This window comes from Arabidopsis lyrata, assembly GCF_000004255.2.
Source record: "Arabidopsis lyrata subsp. lyrata unplaced genomic scaffold ARALYscaffold_3, whole genome shotgun sequence".
NCBI classification, from domain to species: domain Eukaryota; kingdom Viridiplantae; phylum Streptophyta; class Magnoliopsida; order Brassicales; family Brassicaceae; genus Arabidopsis; species Arabidopsis lyrata.
The window spans coordinates 9,474,745-9,489,141 of record NW_003302553.1 but is presented as its reverse complement, the minus strand read 5'-3'; the positions used below and the strand labels follow the sequence as shown (position 1 = coordinate 9,489,141).

General features: G+C 36.2%; 5 protein-coding genes across 5 annotated transcripts; 2 read left to right on the top strand and 3 right to left on the bottom strand.

Moving 5' to 3' along the window:
- The first annotated feature begins 681 nt into the window (after positions 1-681).
- LOC9321504 (F-box/WD-40 repeat-containing protein 1) lies at positions 682-2,074 on the top strand. The gene is given in 2 exon segments (XM_002885392.2): positions 682-853; positions 856-2,074. Coding segments are annotated over 2 exon segments (1,224 nt in total). The 5' UTR covers positions 682-831; the 3' UTR covers positions 2,058-2,074.
- A 3,549-nt stretch (positions 2,075-5,623) lies between these two features.
- Positions 5,624-7,477, top strand: LOC9319372. Its single transcript, XM_002885391.2, has 3 exons — positions 5,624-6,019; positions 6,138-6,262; positions 6,995-7,477. Exons 1-3 carry the CDS (start codon positions 5,863-5,865, stop codon positions 7,280-7,282), a joined length of 570 nt encoding a protein of 189 aa, XP_002885437.1. The 5' UTR covers positions 5,624-5,862; the 3' UTR covers positions 7,283-7,477.
- Positions 7,478-7,556: 79 nt separating this feature from the next.
- On the bottom strand, positions 7,557-10,652 carry LOC9319371 (mitochondrial thiamine pyrophosphate carrier). The gene is made up of 8 exons (XM_021032449.1): positions 10,501-10,652; positions 10,059-10,213; positions 9,743-9,859; positions 9,219-9,330; positions 8,807-8,934; positions 8,369-8,521; positions 8,053-8,205; positions 7,557-7,896 (listed from the first exon to the last, which is right to left on the bottom strand). The coding sequence occupies exons 2-8, from the start codon at positions 10,188-10,190 to the stop codon at positions 7,678-7,680; spliced, it is 1,014 nt and encodes a 337-aa protein (XP_020888108.1). The 5' UTR covers positions 10,191-10,213; positions 10,501-10,652; the 3' UTR covers positions 7,557-7,677.
- A 758-nt stretch (positions 10,653-11,410) lies between these two features.
- Positions 11,411-13,541, bottom strand: LOC9319370 (jacalin-related lectin 36). Its single transcript, XM_021032801.1, has 4 exons — positions 13,371-13,541; positions 12,607-13,071; positions 11,982-12,488; positions 11,411-11,900 (listed from the first exon to the last, which is right to left on the bottom strand). Exons 1-4 carry the CDS (start codon positions 13,527-13,529, stop codon positions 11,646-11,648), a joined length of 1,386 nt encoding a protein of 461 aa, XP_020888460.1. The 5' UTR covers positions 13,530-13,541; the 3' UTR covers positions 11,411-11,645.
- Positions 13,542-13,756: 215 nt separating this feature from the next.
- LOC9321503 lies at positions 13,757-14,350 on the bottom strand. The gene has a single exon (XM_021032800.1). It carries the CDS (start codon positions 14,320-14,322, stop codon positions 14,113-14,115), a length of 210 nt encoding a protein of 69 aa, XP_020888459.1. The 5' UTR covers positions 14,323-14,350; the 3' UTR covers positions 13,757-14,112.
- Between the last annotated feature and the right edge of the window lie 47 nt (positions 14,351-14,397).

Here is a 14,397-nt window from a genome sequence, read left to right as displayed (position 1 = left end):
TACCACCACCACCGACCTCCGCTGGCCACCACCACCCCCGAACTCCGCTGGCCACCACCACCCCGGCTACCACTACCACCAACCTTCACCGGCCACCACCACCACCGCTGCTGGCCACCACCACCGCTGCTGGCCACCACCACCGCTGCCGGCCACCACCACCACCACCCCGGCTACTACTACCACCAACCTCCGCCGGCCACCACCACCACCACCGCTGCTGGCCACCGCCTCCACCGCCAGCCACCACCACCGTCGACCACCACCACATGCCACCTCCCCTCTAGCCACCACTACAATGGCTAATTTGGTCATTATACTACCCTCTATGGTTAGTTACTATATTTTCAATATTAGTGTGTTAGTTTCTTAATTAATTTATCAGTTTTAGTTATACACCTAATTCACCCTTAATTTATTCACTAGGAAATTGACTCTAGAGCTTTTGTGGGAAAAAATACATTTTAAAATATAATTCACTTTACTTTTATTGCTTTATTTATTCTTTTTTTTTCGTCGATTGCTTTATTTATTCTATTTTAGTTTTCTAAACTAACTTGGAGAAAAGAAAAAAAAAAAAAAAAAAAAAAAAAAAACAAACTGTAAATGGCCCACCGCAACTTTTTTCTATAATATAAAAAATTTTGTCGTACGTGCGGCCCAGTCCCAAATATATATTTCAGATTCTTTCTTTACTTTACTTACTTTAATTGCTTTATCCATCTATCTTGGTTTTATAAAATTAGATAAGTTGACAAATGTTGATCCACGCCACACCATCTTTATTTCCAAATATTTGAATCAGATTTTTTTTTAAACAATCTTAATAAGATGGCGTGGTTCCAACATGTTAAATTATAGATTCATGCATAAATCTATTCACAAAGATCCAGAAGCGGTAACTCTTCATGGCCATGGATTCCAAAGAGTGTTCATTGTTGCCTTCTGAATTATGTGAAGAAATACTTTGTCGAGTTCCAACTAAATCTCTTATACGACTCAAGTTAACGTGCAAACGATGGCTCGCTCTTTTCCAAGACAAGAGGTTCATTTACAAGCACTTAGCTCTTCTTCAAGAACATATCATAAGAACCAATCATATGGTTAAGATCATCAACCCGGTAATTGGAGCTTGCTCATCTTTATCACTTCCTAACGAGTTTCAAGTTAGAGGTGACATTTATACTATGGTTCACTGCGACGGATTATTGTTATGCATTTTCGAATCAGGTTCAATGGCAGTTTGGAACCCATGTTTGAACCAGCTTAGATGGATCAAGCCCTTGACTTCTTCTTACAAGGGTTGCTGCTACGGCATTGGATACGACTGTTTGTCTCGAGATAACTACAAAATCTTGAAGTTCGTAAACGGTGCTTTTACGAAAAACGAGTATGCAAATACGGGATCTTACAAACCAGAAGTTGACATCTATGAGTTCAAGTCTAATTCTTGGAAAACTTTTAAAGTTTCTTTGGATTGGCATGTGGTTACGCATTGTAAAGGTGCGTCACTCAAAGGAAACATGTATTGGATTTCTAAATGGAATCGTAAACCCGATATCTTCATCCAAAGTTTTAACTTCTCTACAGAGACATTCGAGCCATTGTGCACTACTCTTCCCTTTGAGTATAGAGTATGTGATGTTGTAGCTTTATCAGCTTTCAGAGGAGACAATCTTTCTTTGTTACACCAAAGCAAAGAAACATCAAAGATCGAGGTATGGGTTACGAACAAGGTTAAGAACGGAGTGAGTATCTCATGGACCAAGTTCTTTATTGTGACAAGATCTGATCTCCCGGTGTTGGTGGCTTCTGAGAATATTTCTTATCCGGTGCATTTCATTGATAAGAATAATAGGATTGTAGTATGTTGTGAGGAAGTATTGGCAGATAGGAGAAACGTAGCCGTCAACATCTACGTTATTGGAGAGGATGAGATCAAAAGCCAAGATGAGATAGAACAGCATCAAATAGGTTTTAGTTGGCCTTATATCTCCGGCTATGCATATCTTCCAAGTCTTGTTCCGGTTCCATCATCGGAGGATAAACCCGAATAAAACTTTTAACGTTGTTTTCTTATATCTTTGTCTTTATTTATTATAAAGTCAAGTTTTTCCCAACATGTTAATTATAAAGACAATTCAAGAAATGTTGGAAAATTCAAGAAATGTTGATTTCTTTGATTTTTGGTCCATGAACCATATGATTGTAATAATAAAAAGATTTGGTGTTTATGTTTGTACTTTTGTCTCAATGAAACCGATAAATATAAATATATGAAACCATCATGTAAATTGTAATGGCACTCTTCCAACATAATGGTCTTTAAGGAAGATAATTAAAATGGACACTTTTCTAAGTTCTTAATGCAAAACAAACATTTTAATAGCAATGCGTTTTATTCTCTTTTATATATTGTCAAAAGTGTTAAATTGTAATTCTCCCTAGTTTTTCATCAAGAGCTATATTTTGCAATGGTAATTAACTAATTATTTCAAAGACTCAAAAGGGTTATATTGCAATATTAATAAACACATGGCTATTTTTTGCGATGGTAATTATTGTCAGAAATGTTATATTGCAATATCAATAAAAAGTGGCTATATTTTGCAACAGTAATTATAGTCAAAAGTATTATGTTGTAGATCTCCCTAGTTTGAGATTTAAATGTTTTTAATCTCAAACTTAATTTATTTTAATTCTCATTCATTTCTAACCAGATTTTGGTGTGAAATAAAGACACGTTAATGCATTATATGCATACCAATAGATTATTAATATTTTAGGATATGCTTTTTTGGGTGAAAATTTTAGGAAATACAATGTGCTAAATATAACGCATGGATACATCGTAGATTCGAAACTCATACCTCTTTTCCTTCCTTTTTTTCTTGAATTCTCATGGCTTCGTCTTCAGAGGTTTCATTTTTGCCTTCCTAATTATTGGAAGAAATACTTTGCGAAGTTCCAGCCGAATCTCTAACGCGATTCAGGTTAACATGCAAACGATGGTTGGCCCTATTCATGGACAAAAAATTTATCAACAATCATTTGGATTTCATTCAAGAACATTTCATACGACTCAACCTCAACCATATGGTTCAAATCATCAATCCAGTGACCCAAGCTCAATCATCTTTACCAATACCAAACAAGCTTAAAAAAAACGATATTATTAGTATGGTTCATTGTGATGGATTTATTATTATGCAAATTACAATTTTGCAAGCTGGTAGTTTGGAACCCATTTTTTCAATTAGTTAGAAAGATTTCTCCCATCAATCCTTACTCGTTTAATGATGTTTACGGCATCAGATATGTCAGTTCACCTTGTGAATACAAAATATTGAGGTTTTACGATGGAGAATTCGTAGATAGGTTTTAATAATTCAATCTCTCCTTCAAACCAAAGACCACGAACATTGGGCCTTCTCTTCAGCGAAACCTTGGCACCCTTAACTTGGCACCTTCTTATTCGCGAAATTCTTGAGGCACCGTCTTATTATGTCAGATTTGAGGGCTTTTTCCACACCGAGTTTTAGCCCATACCCCTATGTCCACAATTTTTGCAACCTAGGCCCTCATACCATTTATTAGACTTTCTAAGCCCATTCCAACTTCTCATTAGTATGATATTTGTCCGCTTTGGGTTTACATGCTCAAGTCCACACGAATTTGTATTGGATTCCTTCCCAAAAAGCATCATATTAGTAGGAGTTGAATTTTACTTATATATTATAAACTTCTTTTTTAAACTTTTGATGTGGAACATATTCTCCTCAAAGAAGAAGATTTATCATTGATAGACACATGCAAGCAAATATCTCAAATAATTAAAAAGCTGTATGATATTTACAATGAACAACTATTAACAAATATCTCACTAGCTCATCTTGTATTTTTCAAAACAACAATTTTGATCTATCAATAAGCAACGACCCACATATGAAATAAAGAATAGAGAGTTAATTGAAGTGTTAAATACATCATTTACGACCAAAGAACAACCCTAAATCATGATTAAAAATACCATATTTGCATTCAATGGCAAAAACAATGGATGACAAAATAATAATTCTAATAAAATAAATATGTTCTAATTATTTTTGGACTAAAACATTTAGTACAATACAGTCCTGTCAAATACCAACGTGTTGTGTCACCACCCAAATTTCAATCCGCATATAATATATTGTTGACGAAAACAAAAACAAAAAAATGGATGAATTTGAACAACTTTATCTTCTATTTAAAAATCACAAAATATACTTTGCACAATTCTTATAATTAAAATTTTAAATATCTTCTAGCTTAAGCTAGATTCCGTATGCATATTTTGCACAATTCTTATAACTAAAATTTGAAGTATCTTATAGCTTAAACTATGTTCTGTGTTGCTGAGAGTGTCGGGGAGTAGCTGCAATTCAGTGACAGAAGAAGCAAGATTCTTCACGTAGAGTTTCCGATATATTGGGGCAGGAGGCTGAGCCAAACTCCTAACAGCTACAGAGTCATAGATATGAAACAGATCTCCAGATAATGGTATGGTCCTCTAAGCTAACTCCACATCACGATACTCAACTTCCCTGCAAGTCCAGCAAAGAGAGATACTTAAATTCAAGCACATTAGGACGAAAATATCAAGAAAAAAAAACGGTAGTGACACGATAGAAGGAAAGCTCCTCCATCAGTGAATAAAGGACTAATGAAAGTTCGATAATGCTTACAATGGAAAGTAACAAGTATGCAAGGGTAGTGACATCATATTCATCATTATCGCAATGATACTGCATGCAATGGGAAGTAACAAGTGTGCAAGGTATTGCCGCCATTTTGATCACTATCGCATTGATAGTGCATGTAGTAGGAAGAAACAAGTGTTCAAGGTATCGCCATCATCCACATCACTATCGCATTGATAGTGCATGCAATGAGAAGTAACAACTGTGAAAGGTATTTTGTCATCATCCTTATCAATATTGTATTGATAGCATCTATGAACACAAGTAAACAGAGTACTTAAAAAATCGAATCAGCATAAATATATGATATACCAAGTGCACGCACATACACAAAACTTGTATAGTAAGAGAAACTGAAAGACAAAAACATATCCTTTACTCTTCAGGGAGTTGCTGAGAGTAGGGAGTTCTCCAATTGTTTATGTTTTTTTAAGTATATGAAAATTGAAAGTATGTGTTTAAAGCTTTGCTTAGACCACCGGAAATATATCGAACCGGCCTTGAATATGCACCATGATGAACAATCCACAAATATCTCGGTAGCTCATCTTGTATTTTTTCAAAACAACAATTCTAATCACTCTAAACAACAAACCATATATGAAAATAAAGCACCATAAAAATTACAATATTTGCATCCCTTAATTAATGTTGATCTACCTTAATTAAGATGGGCAGTTGCCACTCCCTTTTTAAAAAAATCTTTAAAGTGTTTTAAAGAGTTAATTTAATTGCACCTATAAAAAATTCCTTTGCTCAAGTATACATCTGGGCGGTCTCTCTCCACTAATCCGCGTTTATTTTCCTCCGAGAAGAGGATTAGAGAGAAGATAAGCTAAGGTCACATAAGGTAATTCAAAACGACATAGTAATGACTTTATGTTAAACGCCCTCTCAAAGCGAGGATGCGCGTGTAACCCTTTCAAGACGAACACGTTCTTCTTCTCTCAGCTGATGAAGGAGCTACTTCCACTACTACCCTTTGATTCCAATTCGAATTCTCCCCCTCCATTGTAATCATCGGATGCAGCAAAACAAACCTACAATTCGATTCTTGTCGTAATCAATTGGACTCTAAAAGAGAGAGAGAGAGAGACGGTGTGTGTGTGTTTCTGCGGTAATGGGTCAGCAATTGCGTCGAGCTGTTGGGAAAATCAAAGAAGTTGAGAGATCATCACCATCAAGGGTCGTCGTTGATCGGAGATCGCTTCCAACGGAGGAACTCAGCGCCGCGAATTCATCATCTCCGTCTACTGCCGCCGTTGATGGTGTTTCTGGTATAAAACCCTAAGTCTCTCGCATTTGGGTGTTCGAAAGTTTTCACCTTTTTAAACATTTAGATTGATGGTGAAGCTTGGGCTGCTTTTGATCTGAATTTGGGTATGTATCTGTTAGATAAAGGTCGAAGAACCAGTGAGGATAATGTTTTAGAGGAACGAGACCCGAAATACGATACAATGTTGAACCAAATGGTTGGGAGAATTAGAGCTAAACCTGGAGGCAAAGCTGAGATGGGAGAGGTTAGTTGTGTTTCCCTTGCTTTGTTTGTCTCTTTTTTGATTTGTTGATGCACTGATTCGATTCTCATCCGGACAAGTATGTGTTTTTGAATTTTGATATAGATCCATCTGATTACCTGCATTGATAGTTAGTGCTTTCTTAGTTATGTAGCTGTTGAGAATGGTTTAGGAACGATTTGTGTTGTCTTTAAGTCACATCTTGTGGAGTTTTTGTCAGTAGTCATGTAAAGGTTTTGTTACTGGTTGATTTTAAGGTTATAGGTAGATGGATTCAAAAGGTTTCATGAACAATCCTGGGTTGGTTTCTAAATCTGCTGTAGCATTTCTGGAATATATGTGAAGGTTTTTGCCCCACAGTCTCTGCGACATTCTAGAATTTTATATTGGACTGAACAAGTTCACATTTTAGAGTAACTGTTTTATGTAGCCTAACCAGATTAGGAAACCTTTGATAACGTATTGTGTCACACCAATGAAATAGTTAGCATAAGGAAGAAGTGAACAGATTTTGTCACATTTTATGCTGCTAATCTTAAAGCTGACAATGATTGGTGGTGTTATTTAAGGTTGAGGATAACAGATGAAATGTGGAAATGTAGAAAATGCAAAAGGGCCATATATGAATTTGTATTGTGAGTGATTATAGTTGCGGGTTTTGGTCTTTCCTGTGTTTAAGTCCAAGAAGACATATCAATCTGCATAAACAATGATAAGACTTTGTGATTTATATAGGCATCAGTAGTTGAAACATCGAAAAGGCCACTCCCAAAGCTCCGGAACACAACTCCTGAATCAACAAGATATGAAGAAAACCCGGTGCCTCAAGGAACATTGAACGTAGCACAAGTGCGACACATCATGCTTCTCTTTCAGGGAAAAGCTCAGGATCACCATGGTCCAATGAGTGTTAACCAGATAGCTGAAAAGTACCGGATCGATGTCTCTCAGGTACAGAAGATCACCCAGTTCCTCTCTTTGCCTACAGAGGTTACTGATAAGCAGAAGAAGCAATATGAATAAAAAGTAAAGGCTATGTTCGTTCATTTTCAGAAGTAATCAGAACTGGTTGGTTTCTTTTGTCCTTGCCAGTTTTAGAAAGTTTTGTGCGTCGATATGTAACACAGAACCAGAGATGACATTGTCTTCGATTTTTTTTTTCTCTGAGTAATAATGTAAAACTGTGTAGCTAAGAATACAAAACCATTTTTCAACCAAGCCATGATTCTTTGAAAAACAGCAGTCACACTTTGCTGATATGAATGAAATAGATTTATTAGTTAAAATCTACCGTTCCTAGTATGAAAGAGTTTGCATTATTGGTCTATTGTTCAAACAAGTATGAAAACTTATATTATTATTACTCAAAAGCAAAATAGAATAAGATTTACAAATAAAATTTGAAGAATTTTACAAGTTCATGTCAAATTTGCCTCAAACCAATCGGATGCCAGTTCATAGGCCACAAATGTTACAGCACCAGCTGGTGCAGCTTTTATGGTTGATGGAACAATGCCTTTGTAAAGGCCGTGCCAACCTTCTGATCTTAATATCTGCCCTAAACCGTCAAACATGTTCTTGTAAGCATTTAGCTCTACTCGGGCTCCATATTTTGGGTGACGTTGCAGACCTTCGACCTGCAGTGACAAACATTCTTGTATCAAACCTTGATGTTAGATCTAAAATGCTTTGTAAAATCACTTTAGGCTTCAGGTAACGCGGACTACAGTGGTCAAACACATTACGAACACAGAGCTAAAACACAAGCGGAAGTCAAATGGCAAGAAACTAACTTGGAATCTTTTCTTGACAACATCAAGCGGATGACAGACTAGTTTAGAAACAGTGCCAGAAGCTAAACCGGAAAGGAAGAGCTGAAAGCTAGAAAGACTATCACTTGGATTCGTTGAGCTTGATGAAGATGATCGGTATCGCTTATTATATACCTAGCGCAAAATGTATACCAACAGTGAGATTGAAAACTCCAGATACAGCTTAAGATAATCTGCTGCTTAGAACACAAAGTTGTGGTGGAGGCAATGGTGTGTATCTATGTTATATATTCCAAAGGAAAAAAAGATTGAGAACATTCATGAAGCTATAGCTTACCATACTCCAGCGTTTAAATGTGTCATAAGTGCCGAACTGCAGACCAGCATAAGGAATGATCTCGATCAAAGTTGGGGACAATCCTGCATACAACCCTTTGATTCCACGAGTTTGCACTATACTCAGAAATGCTGACCTCATATTTGGATATACCTACCCCCAAAAAAATTTGACATATCAATTGTCAATAGCTGATAGTATCATAGTAATTCATGGTTGAGTAAGACATATCAGTGAAATAGTAAAATTTTCTATGAATATCAGAGAGCTCCATAGATGGGTTTCAAGCTTTCTCAAAAAATGACTTTATTTATGTCATCTCAAGACAGTTTCTTTTTCCTTTCTTTCTCAAAATATATTGTTGACTTTGCGGGAGTAGACGTTATAGAGAACCCATAACTTATGTCATCACAATTTTTTACTGAAGAAACATTGTACCTTTGGCTCACCCTGGGAAGCCAATACAGTCCGCAATAGGTCAAATGGATACGATCCAACTGTTGCTGCACACCCTGCTAGTGCCCCGCTAATGTATGAAAGATAAGGGCTCAGTTGAGCATGATTTTCTGCAGAAGATCAGAATTCAGAATTCCTGTCAAAAACAACATGCTAAAATTTATCTCTTAACTTTCTGAGACATTGTGAATGGTTCTTTCTTATGTGGCTTGTGTAAAATTTCAAGGGGGTTGTAACATGTAGATGAATATATGAAGCCAAGTCATCTAGCCAAAAACAGCTCATTCAAAGTAGTTAAATCCACATGAACCCAAAAGTTTAGATATGTAAAAGAATCACATCTTGGATATATAATACACGTCACTAACAGATTTATTCAAAGTTAGTGATGTACCGGCCTTTGATGAACCAGCGGCAAAAGACTTCACCTTATGTAAAACTGCAAATTGTACGGATGTATAAGGCACAACCATAAGTAAAGCTGGGACATTTCCACGCCAAAAACCCTGCCATAAGCAACTTGATTTAAAAGTGTCTATAAGCCATAATTATGATGAAATCAATTCCAAAAGAAGTCTAGAATATGTCATTCATCCACTTATCAGTGTCCACAAAATTTTAGAAAGAAAAAGGCTATGAGTGCTCAAAATCTGCAGTTGACTATCATGTATCATAACCGTGGAGATTCTCGAACATCAGACAAGTCTAAATCAACGAGGCTGCATCGTCATCAAGATATATATAACACTACACAGTCCAACTCAACAAAATTAAGCTTACCATTAGAGATGATGAAAAAATCATATGAGAAAAGAATTGGTGTGAACACTTTGCATCGGTGACATTGGTAAATGACTCAGCATAAGAAAATATAAGAGTTAACACCTTCAAAAGAACAATATCTAAGCAAGGACTTACCGATAAACCTTCCTCTCTAAAGATATCCTTTGTTGTTCGAAACAAACCATTGTACTTTGGTTTCAGCGGAGAATCTTTTTTAGTCAGAGCCCATGAAGCTGTAGGCTCCAATTGAACCTGAAAATTTTCAATACTTTCACTTCAATGACCATTCCTTTTGCTCTTAATTCTCAAAGCAAAGATGTTCAACAACATGCCAAGACCTTTTCCGTGTTAAACTTATGCAAAGCAAACTCTCCCACAATCTATGTTGCTCCTTTTTCTTGAGTCATAATCTAAATCCACAAAACCCAATGAACTAAGAATCAATACTTACCTGAAATCTAATCTTGATAACATCAAGAGGAGAGGTAACCATACGTGAAATGGCACCAGCAACAGCACCAGCGGAAGCATCAATCACAGCACGTTTTAACTGTCCAGGCTCTTCTAACTCTGTACCACTCATGATCACCAGCTCCTTGCTATAACCTGAAATCATCGTGTCACAAAAATTGCATAGAAAAAGAGACTGAACCACAAAAATGGAAAATTAGATTGAAAAAAACAGAGGAATTAGGGTTCTATGTTAGAATCAGTCGATGTTGCAGATAAAACTAATTGAAAAGCAATAAACTACTCAAACTTTAATGAAATTCTCCAGAGAAACTATGTGGAAGAATTACAATGTAGAGAAATCGATTGTAAAAGAAATTGGAAAGAAAAAAAATTGATCGTTGTTGTGATTTAGATAAGTATATAAAAGAAAAGGAACGTACAAGGAAGGAACCGCCATGAAAGTGGTTATTGGAAGCTTTTAGGACTTTAGAGTAAATAAACAGAGGACTCTGTTACCGCCATTTATTGATGGGATCTCTAAAGAAGAAGAAGAAGAAGAACAATCCGTAGCTGAGAGCTACCAATAAAAACACAACTAAAAATAATAAAAGCAATAACACTAAAAAATAAAAGAGAAACTTTAAAATTTGTGGTTCTACAGAAAAAAGTTGTAAAAGCATGGACCTCAAATTAAGTCAAAGATAGTAGCTTAATAAACCAAACATTTATATTATACATGCTAAACCTTACACATGTAATTTCTACTTTGATTATATGAGAATTAATAAACCTAAATTGTGGAATATAGGAAAGACTTTATAATGATAATAAACAATGTTTAGAACAAAATAAAATTTTGGAAGATTATTATCCATTATGCATCAAATCATCAACATATCTATTGTATAACTATTCTTAAATGAAATTATTTAAAATTTATTAAGATTCTTATCCATTAATTTTCTATTTTAAGAAAATTTGATTTGTATGAAGTATTTTAATTTTGATCCATTTCATGCCAAAACAAAATCATATTATAATAAATAAATATCTTTTTTTTAGATAAAAGGTTTTCAAATTAAATTGCAGGGTAACAAATCATATATGATTTTTTGGATCATATAGTTTATAGAAAGTATGTATAGCGAAAGTAATGACTATGGATAAGGAGAGAATTAGTGATGTGTTATGCCACTAGTCTCCTCCAATGGATGATTCGTCGACCTCCTCTACCGCCACAACCCACAAGGCCACAACTGTCCACATTTCTTGAATCATTTTGAAATTGTTATTCCGATATGAAAACCTAATTGAAATTAGATATATATATCACATATTTTGAACTATAACACAACGTAACCAAGATTATATATATATACACCTTATAAACAGTGTTACAAACTCAAGTACAACATAAGGAGACATTGAAACACAAACACAAACAACACACAAGTAACACATAGGCAAAGTGCGTGAAAGACCTTATTTACCATTTACACACGTACAATGACAATTTCTAGAACAGAGCTTTTTTATAGCTCATTTTTATTTATTAGACTGAGACTTTGAGAAAAGATTAAAAACTTCACTTGGAAATGGGCTTGACATGGACTCCAACTTGGTGAATTATGTCAGCACCGGCTTTGCCATGGAACCCAACGACCTTGTGGCCATCTTCTTTGAGTAGGACGCTTTTGGCACCTTCAAGTCCAAAAGGTGGAGAGGTTCGCTTGTTAGTAGTGAACCTAAGCATCGTTATAATTTCACCTTCATTTCCAAATATGTTGTCGTAGTTAATCTCCACCGATGTTATATGTTCGTTCGGATATTCAAGCACGAACTGCAAAAGAAAAAAATAAGATTTTATGAAACAAAATTTTGATGTTGTATATACTGATTCTGCAATGTATATATATTTGACCTCTTCAGGTGCAAGTAGTGTTCTTTTCCCATGATCATTTCCGGGGACCTCCTTAGAGTCCTTGTCGTAGACGAACTTGACGTATGATACACCGGAATCGCCCTGACCTATATACACTTTCCTCACACCATCATGAGGACCATCGTCCCATGGATTTCCCACGTTACCACCTTTTGCTTCTAGTTTCTTGGCACCAGCTGATCCGGCTGACTGAGCTGATCCAGCTGGCTGAGTGGCTGAAGGAGTACGACTACCACCGGATGAAGGAGCGAAATAAGCTCCCAGAGCATGAAGAAGTTCGCCTACTCGTCCATGGAACCCAACTAGTTTGCCACCATTCTTGTCCTTGAGTTCATATTTTTGTGAACCCTCGAGTCCAAAGGGTGGTGAGATTTTTCCCTTGGATGTTTTGAAGATTAAGGAGGTGATAACTTCCGTGTCTTGCCCAAATATCTTGTCGGATTGCACCTCCACTGATGTGATGTAGTCGTCTGGATCAACCTCAAACTATACAAAGATTTCAAATGAGTTCATTCTTTGGCAAGGCAGGTCATAAGATAAGCAAACTGCAATGAATTTGAACTTTCTAGTTAAAATTTAAAAAAGGAACTAATCACACACACACCACTTCTGCTCCTAGCAAGGTCTTCTTTCCGTGTTCGCGTGATTCCTTCTTACCGTCCTTCTCGTACTCGAACTTGACATAAGTGACACCAGAATCACCTTGTCCAGTGTACACTCTTCTTACATGATCATGAGCACCATCGTCCCATGATGTTCCTCCTTTCCCACCTTGAGCATCAACTTTGTTGGCTTGACTCAAACCGGACGACGACGTGGAGGAGGGGGAAGGTAAGGGAGCAAAGTGGACGTCAATAGAGTTGAGGACATTGCTGCTAATTCCTTGAAAACCAGCAATCTGATTATCTTTGGGTGCATGAATGGAGAATTGGTTCCTTGTTTTGTTTCCGTAAGGACCATATTCGGTTTTATTGGTCTTAAAAGCCAAGGCTGCTATAGCATCTTCAGCCCCCGTAGTTTTGTAGTAGCCAGTAACATCTGTTATGTACTCGTCAGGGCTCAAGCTCACCTACAATAAAATAAAACATTCGATTAAACTAAACATTCGATTAAATATATAGTTTATATATATGGTAGACCAAAATTTTCCTAGCCCTAGATCATTTGTATATCCCTTTATTAGACCTAGCAGGACGGGACATCAAACCCCATCATTCTTTTTGTTTTTCATTTAGTAATTAAGTGAAAACTAATCAATATTAAGACAACCCCGTCAAGACCACAAAACCGACCAAACTAGACCAATTGCAACATCTATAAATCGAAATATCATATGTATAAATGGGGAAGGTCGTGATGAGTACTAACGCCGTCAGATTTCTTGCCAGGAGTGCCGTGACGGTGAGGGTTATGAGTGTCTCCGTCGTATTCAGCCTCTATGGAGTTGATAACATCTTCATATGTAATCTGCACTCTTTTCACCTTCATGTGCTTCCCGTCGTCCCAAGACATCGTTGCGGCCGCCATTGTATCTGACCATTTTACTACCGACTGTTAATTTTTATTTTTCATTAATAAAGGAAAACTGCTATATATGTACGTAATTTTCATTTATTAGGTAAATTTTTAGCATTTTCATTACACTTTTAAGATAATCGAAAAGAAAAAATAAAAAAGAATGAAGAAAATTAAGTTTTTCCTTTTGTAGTTGTAACTTGTAACGCTATAATAAATTCAAATAATGAAGTGAACCATTAGGAAAGAGAGGCTACGTACCTCTGTGTTTTTTTTTCTTTGGTTGACAAAAAGAGATGAGAGAGTTGGTGTGGTGATGACTGATGCATGCAAGTGTGTTTTTATATAGACAGGGAGACTTATTTAGATAGCGACTAACTCAAAACCAAACTTGTGGCGCTCTAAAGATCACACGTTACTCTATATGATAATTGTTCCACTTGTTGAAATTCTTGCGACATCCACTTATGACCCTTCAAATATCAAACACTTGGTCTCAATATACACATGTACTTCTACAGAATCATACACTCAATCTTAACATCCAGATGTAAAATTTATTCGACGTACACATCATGTGTAGCACATGTGAATATTACGAACACATGCGAATATTGCGCCTCAAAAAGAGGAGACTATTACACAAAAATGACAATGTGCATGCAATAGTGAGAGTGACAAAGAGACACTTGGACTTCAAGAACTCATCAATCTGCATGTAATAGTGTAAATACACTTGGCGGCCTCCAAATACAATTTTTGCTTTGAACTTCATCACCCGATCGGTGCTACGTACATGCATCATGTATGTATATATCTATAAATATATAACGATATTCTCCTTCTAAATTGATTCCATCAATAGTTTTCCACTTTGTTT

Bases quoted from the DNA above. Each gene is read 5' to 3' on its own strand.
- LOC9319372 (XM_002885391.2), top strand. From the start codon at position 5,863: ATGGGTCAGCAATTGCGTCGAGCTGTTGGGAAAATCAAAGAAGTTGAG. The intron at 6,020-6,137 runs GTATAAAACCCT...TGTATCTGTTAG, and splicing joins CGCCGTTGATGGTGTTTCTG to ATAAAGGTCGAAGAACCAGT. The intron at 6,263-6,994 runs GTTAGTTGTGTT...TGATTTATATAG, and splicing joins GCAAAGCTGAGATGGGAGAG to GCATCAGTAGTTGAAACATC.
- LOC9319371 (XM_021032449.1), bottom strand. From the start codon at position 10,190: ATGAGTGGTACAGAGTTAGAAGAGCCTGGACAGTTAAAACGTGCTGTG. The intron at 9,860-10,058 runs GTAAGTATTGAT...GAAAATTTTCAG, and splicing joins TTATCAAGATTAGATTTCAG to GTTCAATTGGAGCCTACAGC. The intron at 8,206-8,368 runs GTAAGCTATAGC...ATTTTGCGCTAG, and splicing joins CATTTAAACGCTGGAGTATG to GTATATAATAAGCGATACCG.
- LOC9319370 (XM_021032801.1), bottom strand. From the start codon at position 13,529: ATGGCGGCCGCAACGATGTCTTGGGACGACGGGAAGCACATGAAGGTG. The intron at 13,072-13,370 runs GTTAGTACTCAT...ATTTTATTGTAG, and splicing joins CTGGCAAGAAATCTGACGGC to GTGAGCTTGAGCCCTGACGA. The intron at 12,489-12,606 runs GTGTGTGTGTGA...ATCTTTGTATAG, and splicing joins CCTTGCTAGGAGCAGAAGTG to TTTGAGGTTGATCCAGACGA.
- LOC9321503 (XM_021032800.1), bottom strand. From the start codon at position 14,322: ATGATGCATGTACGTAGCACCGATCGGGTGATGAAGTTCAAAGCAAAA.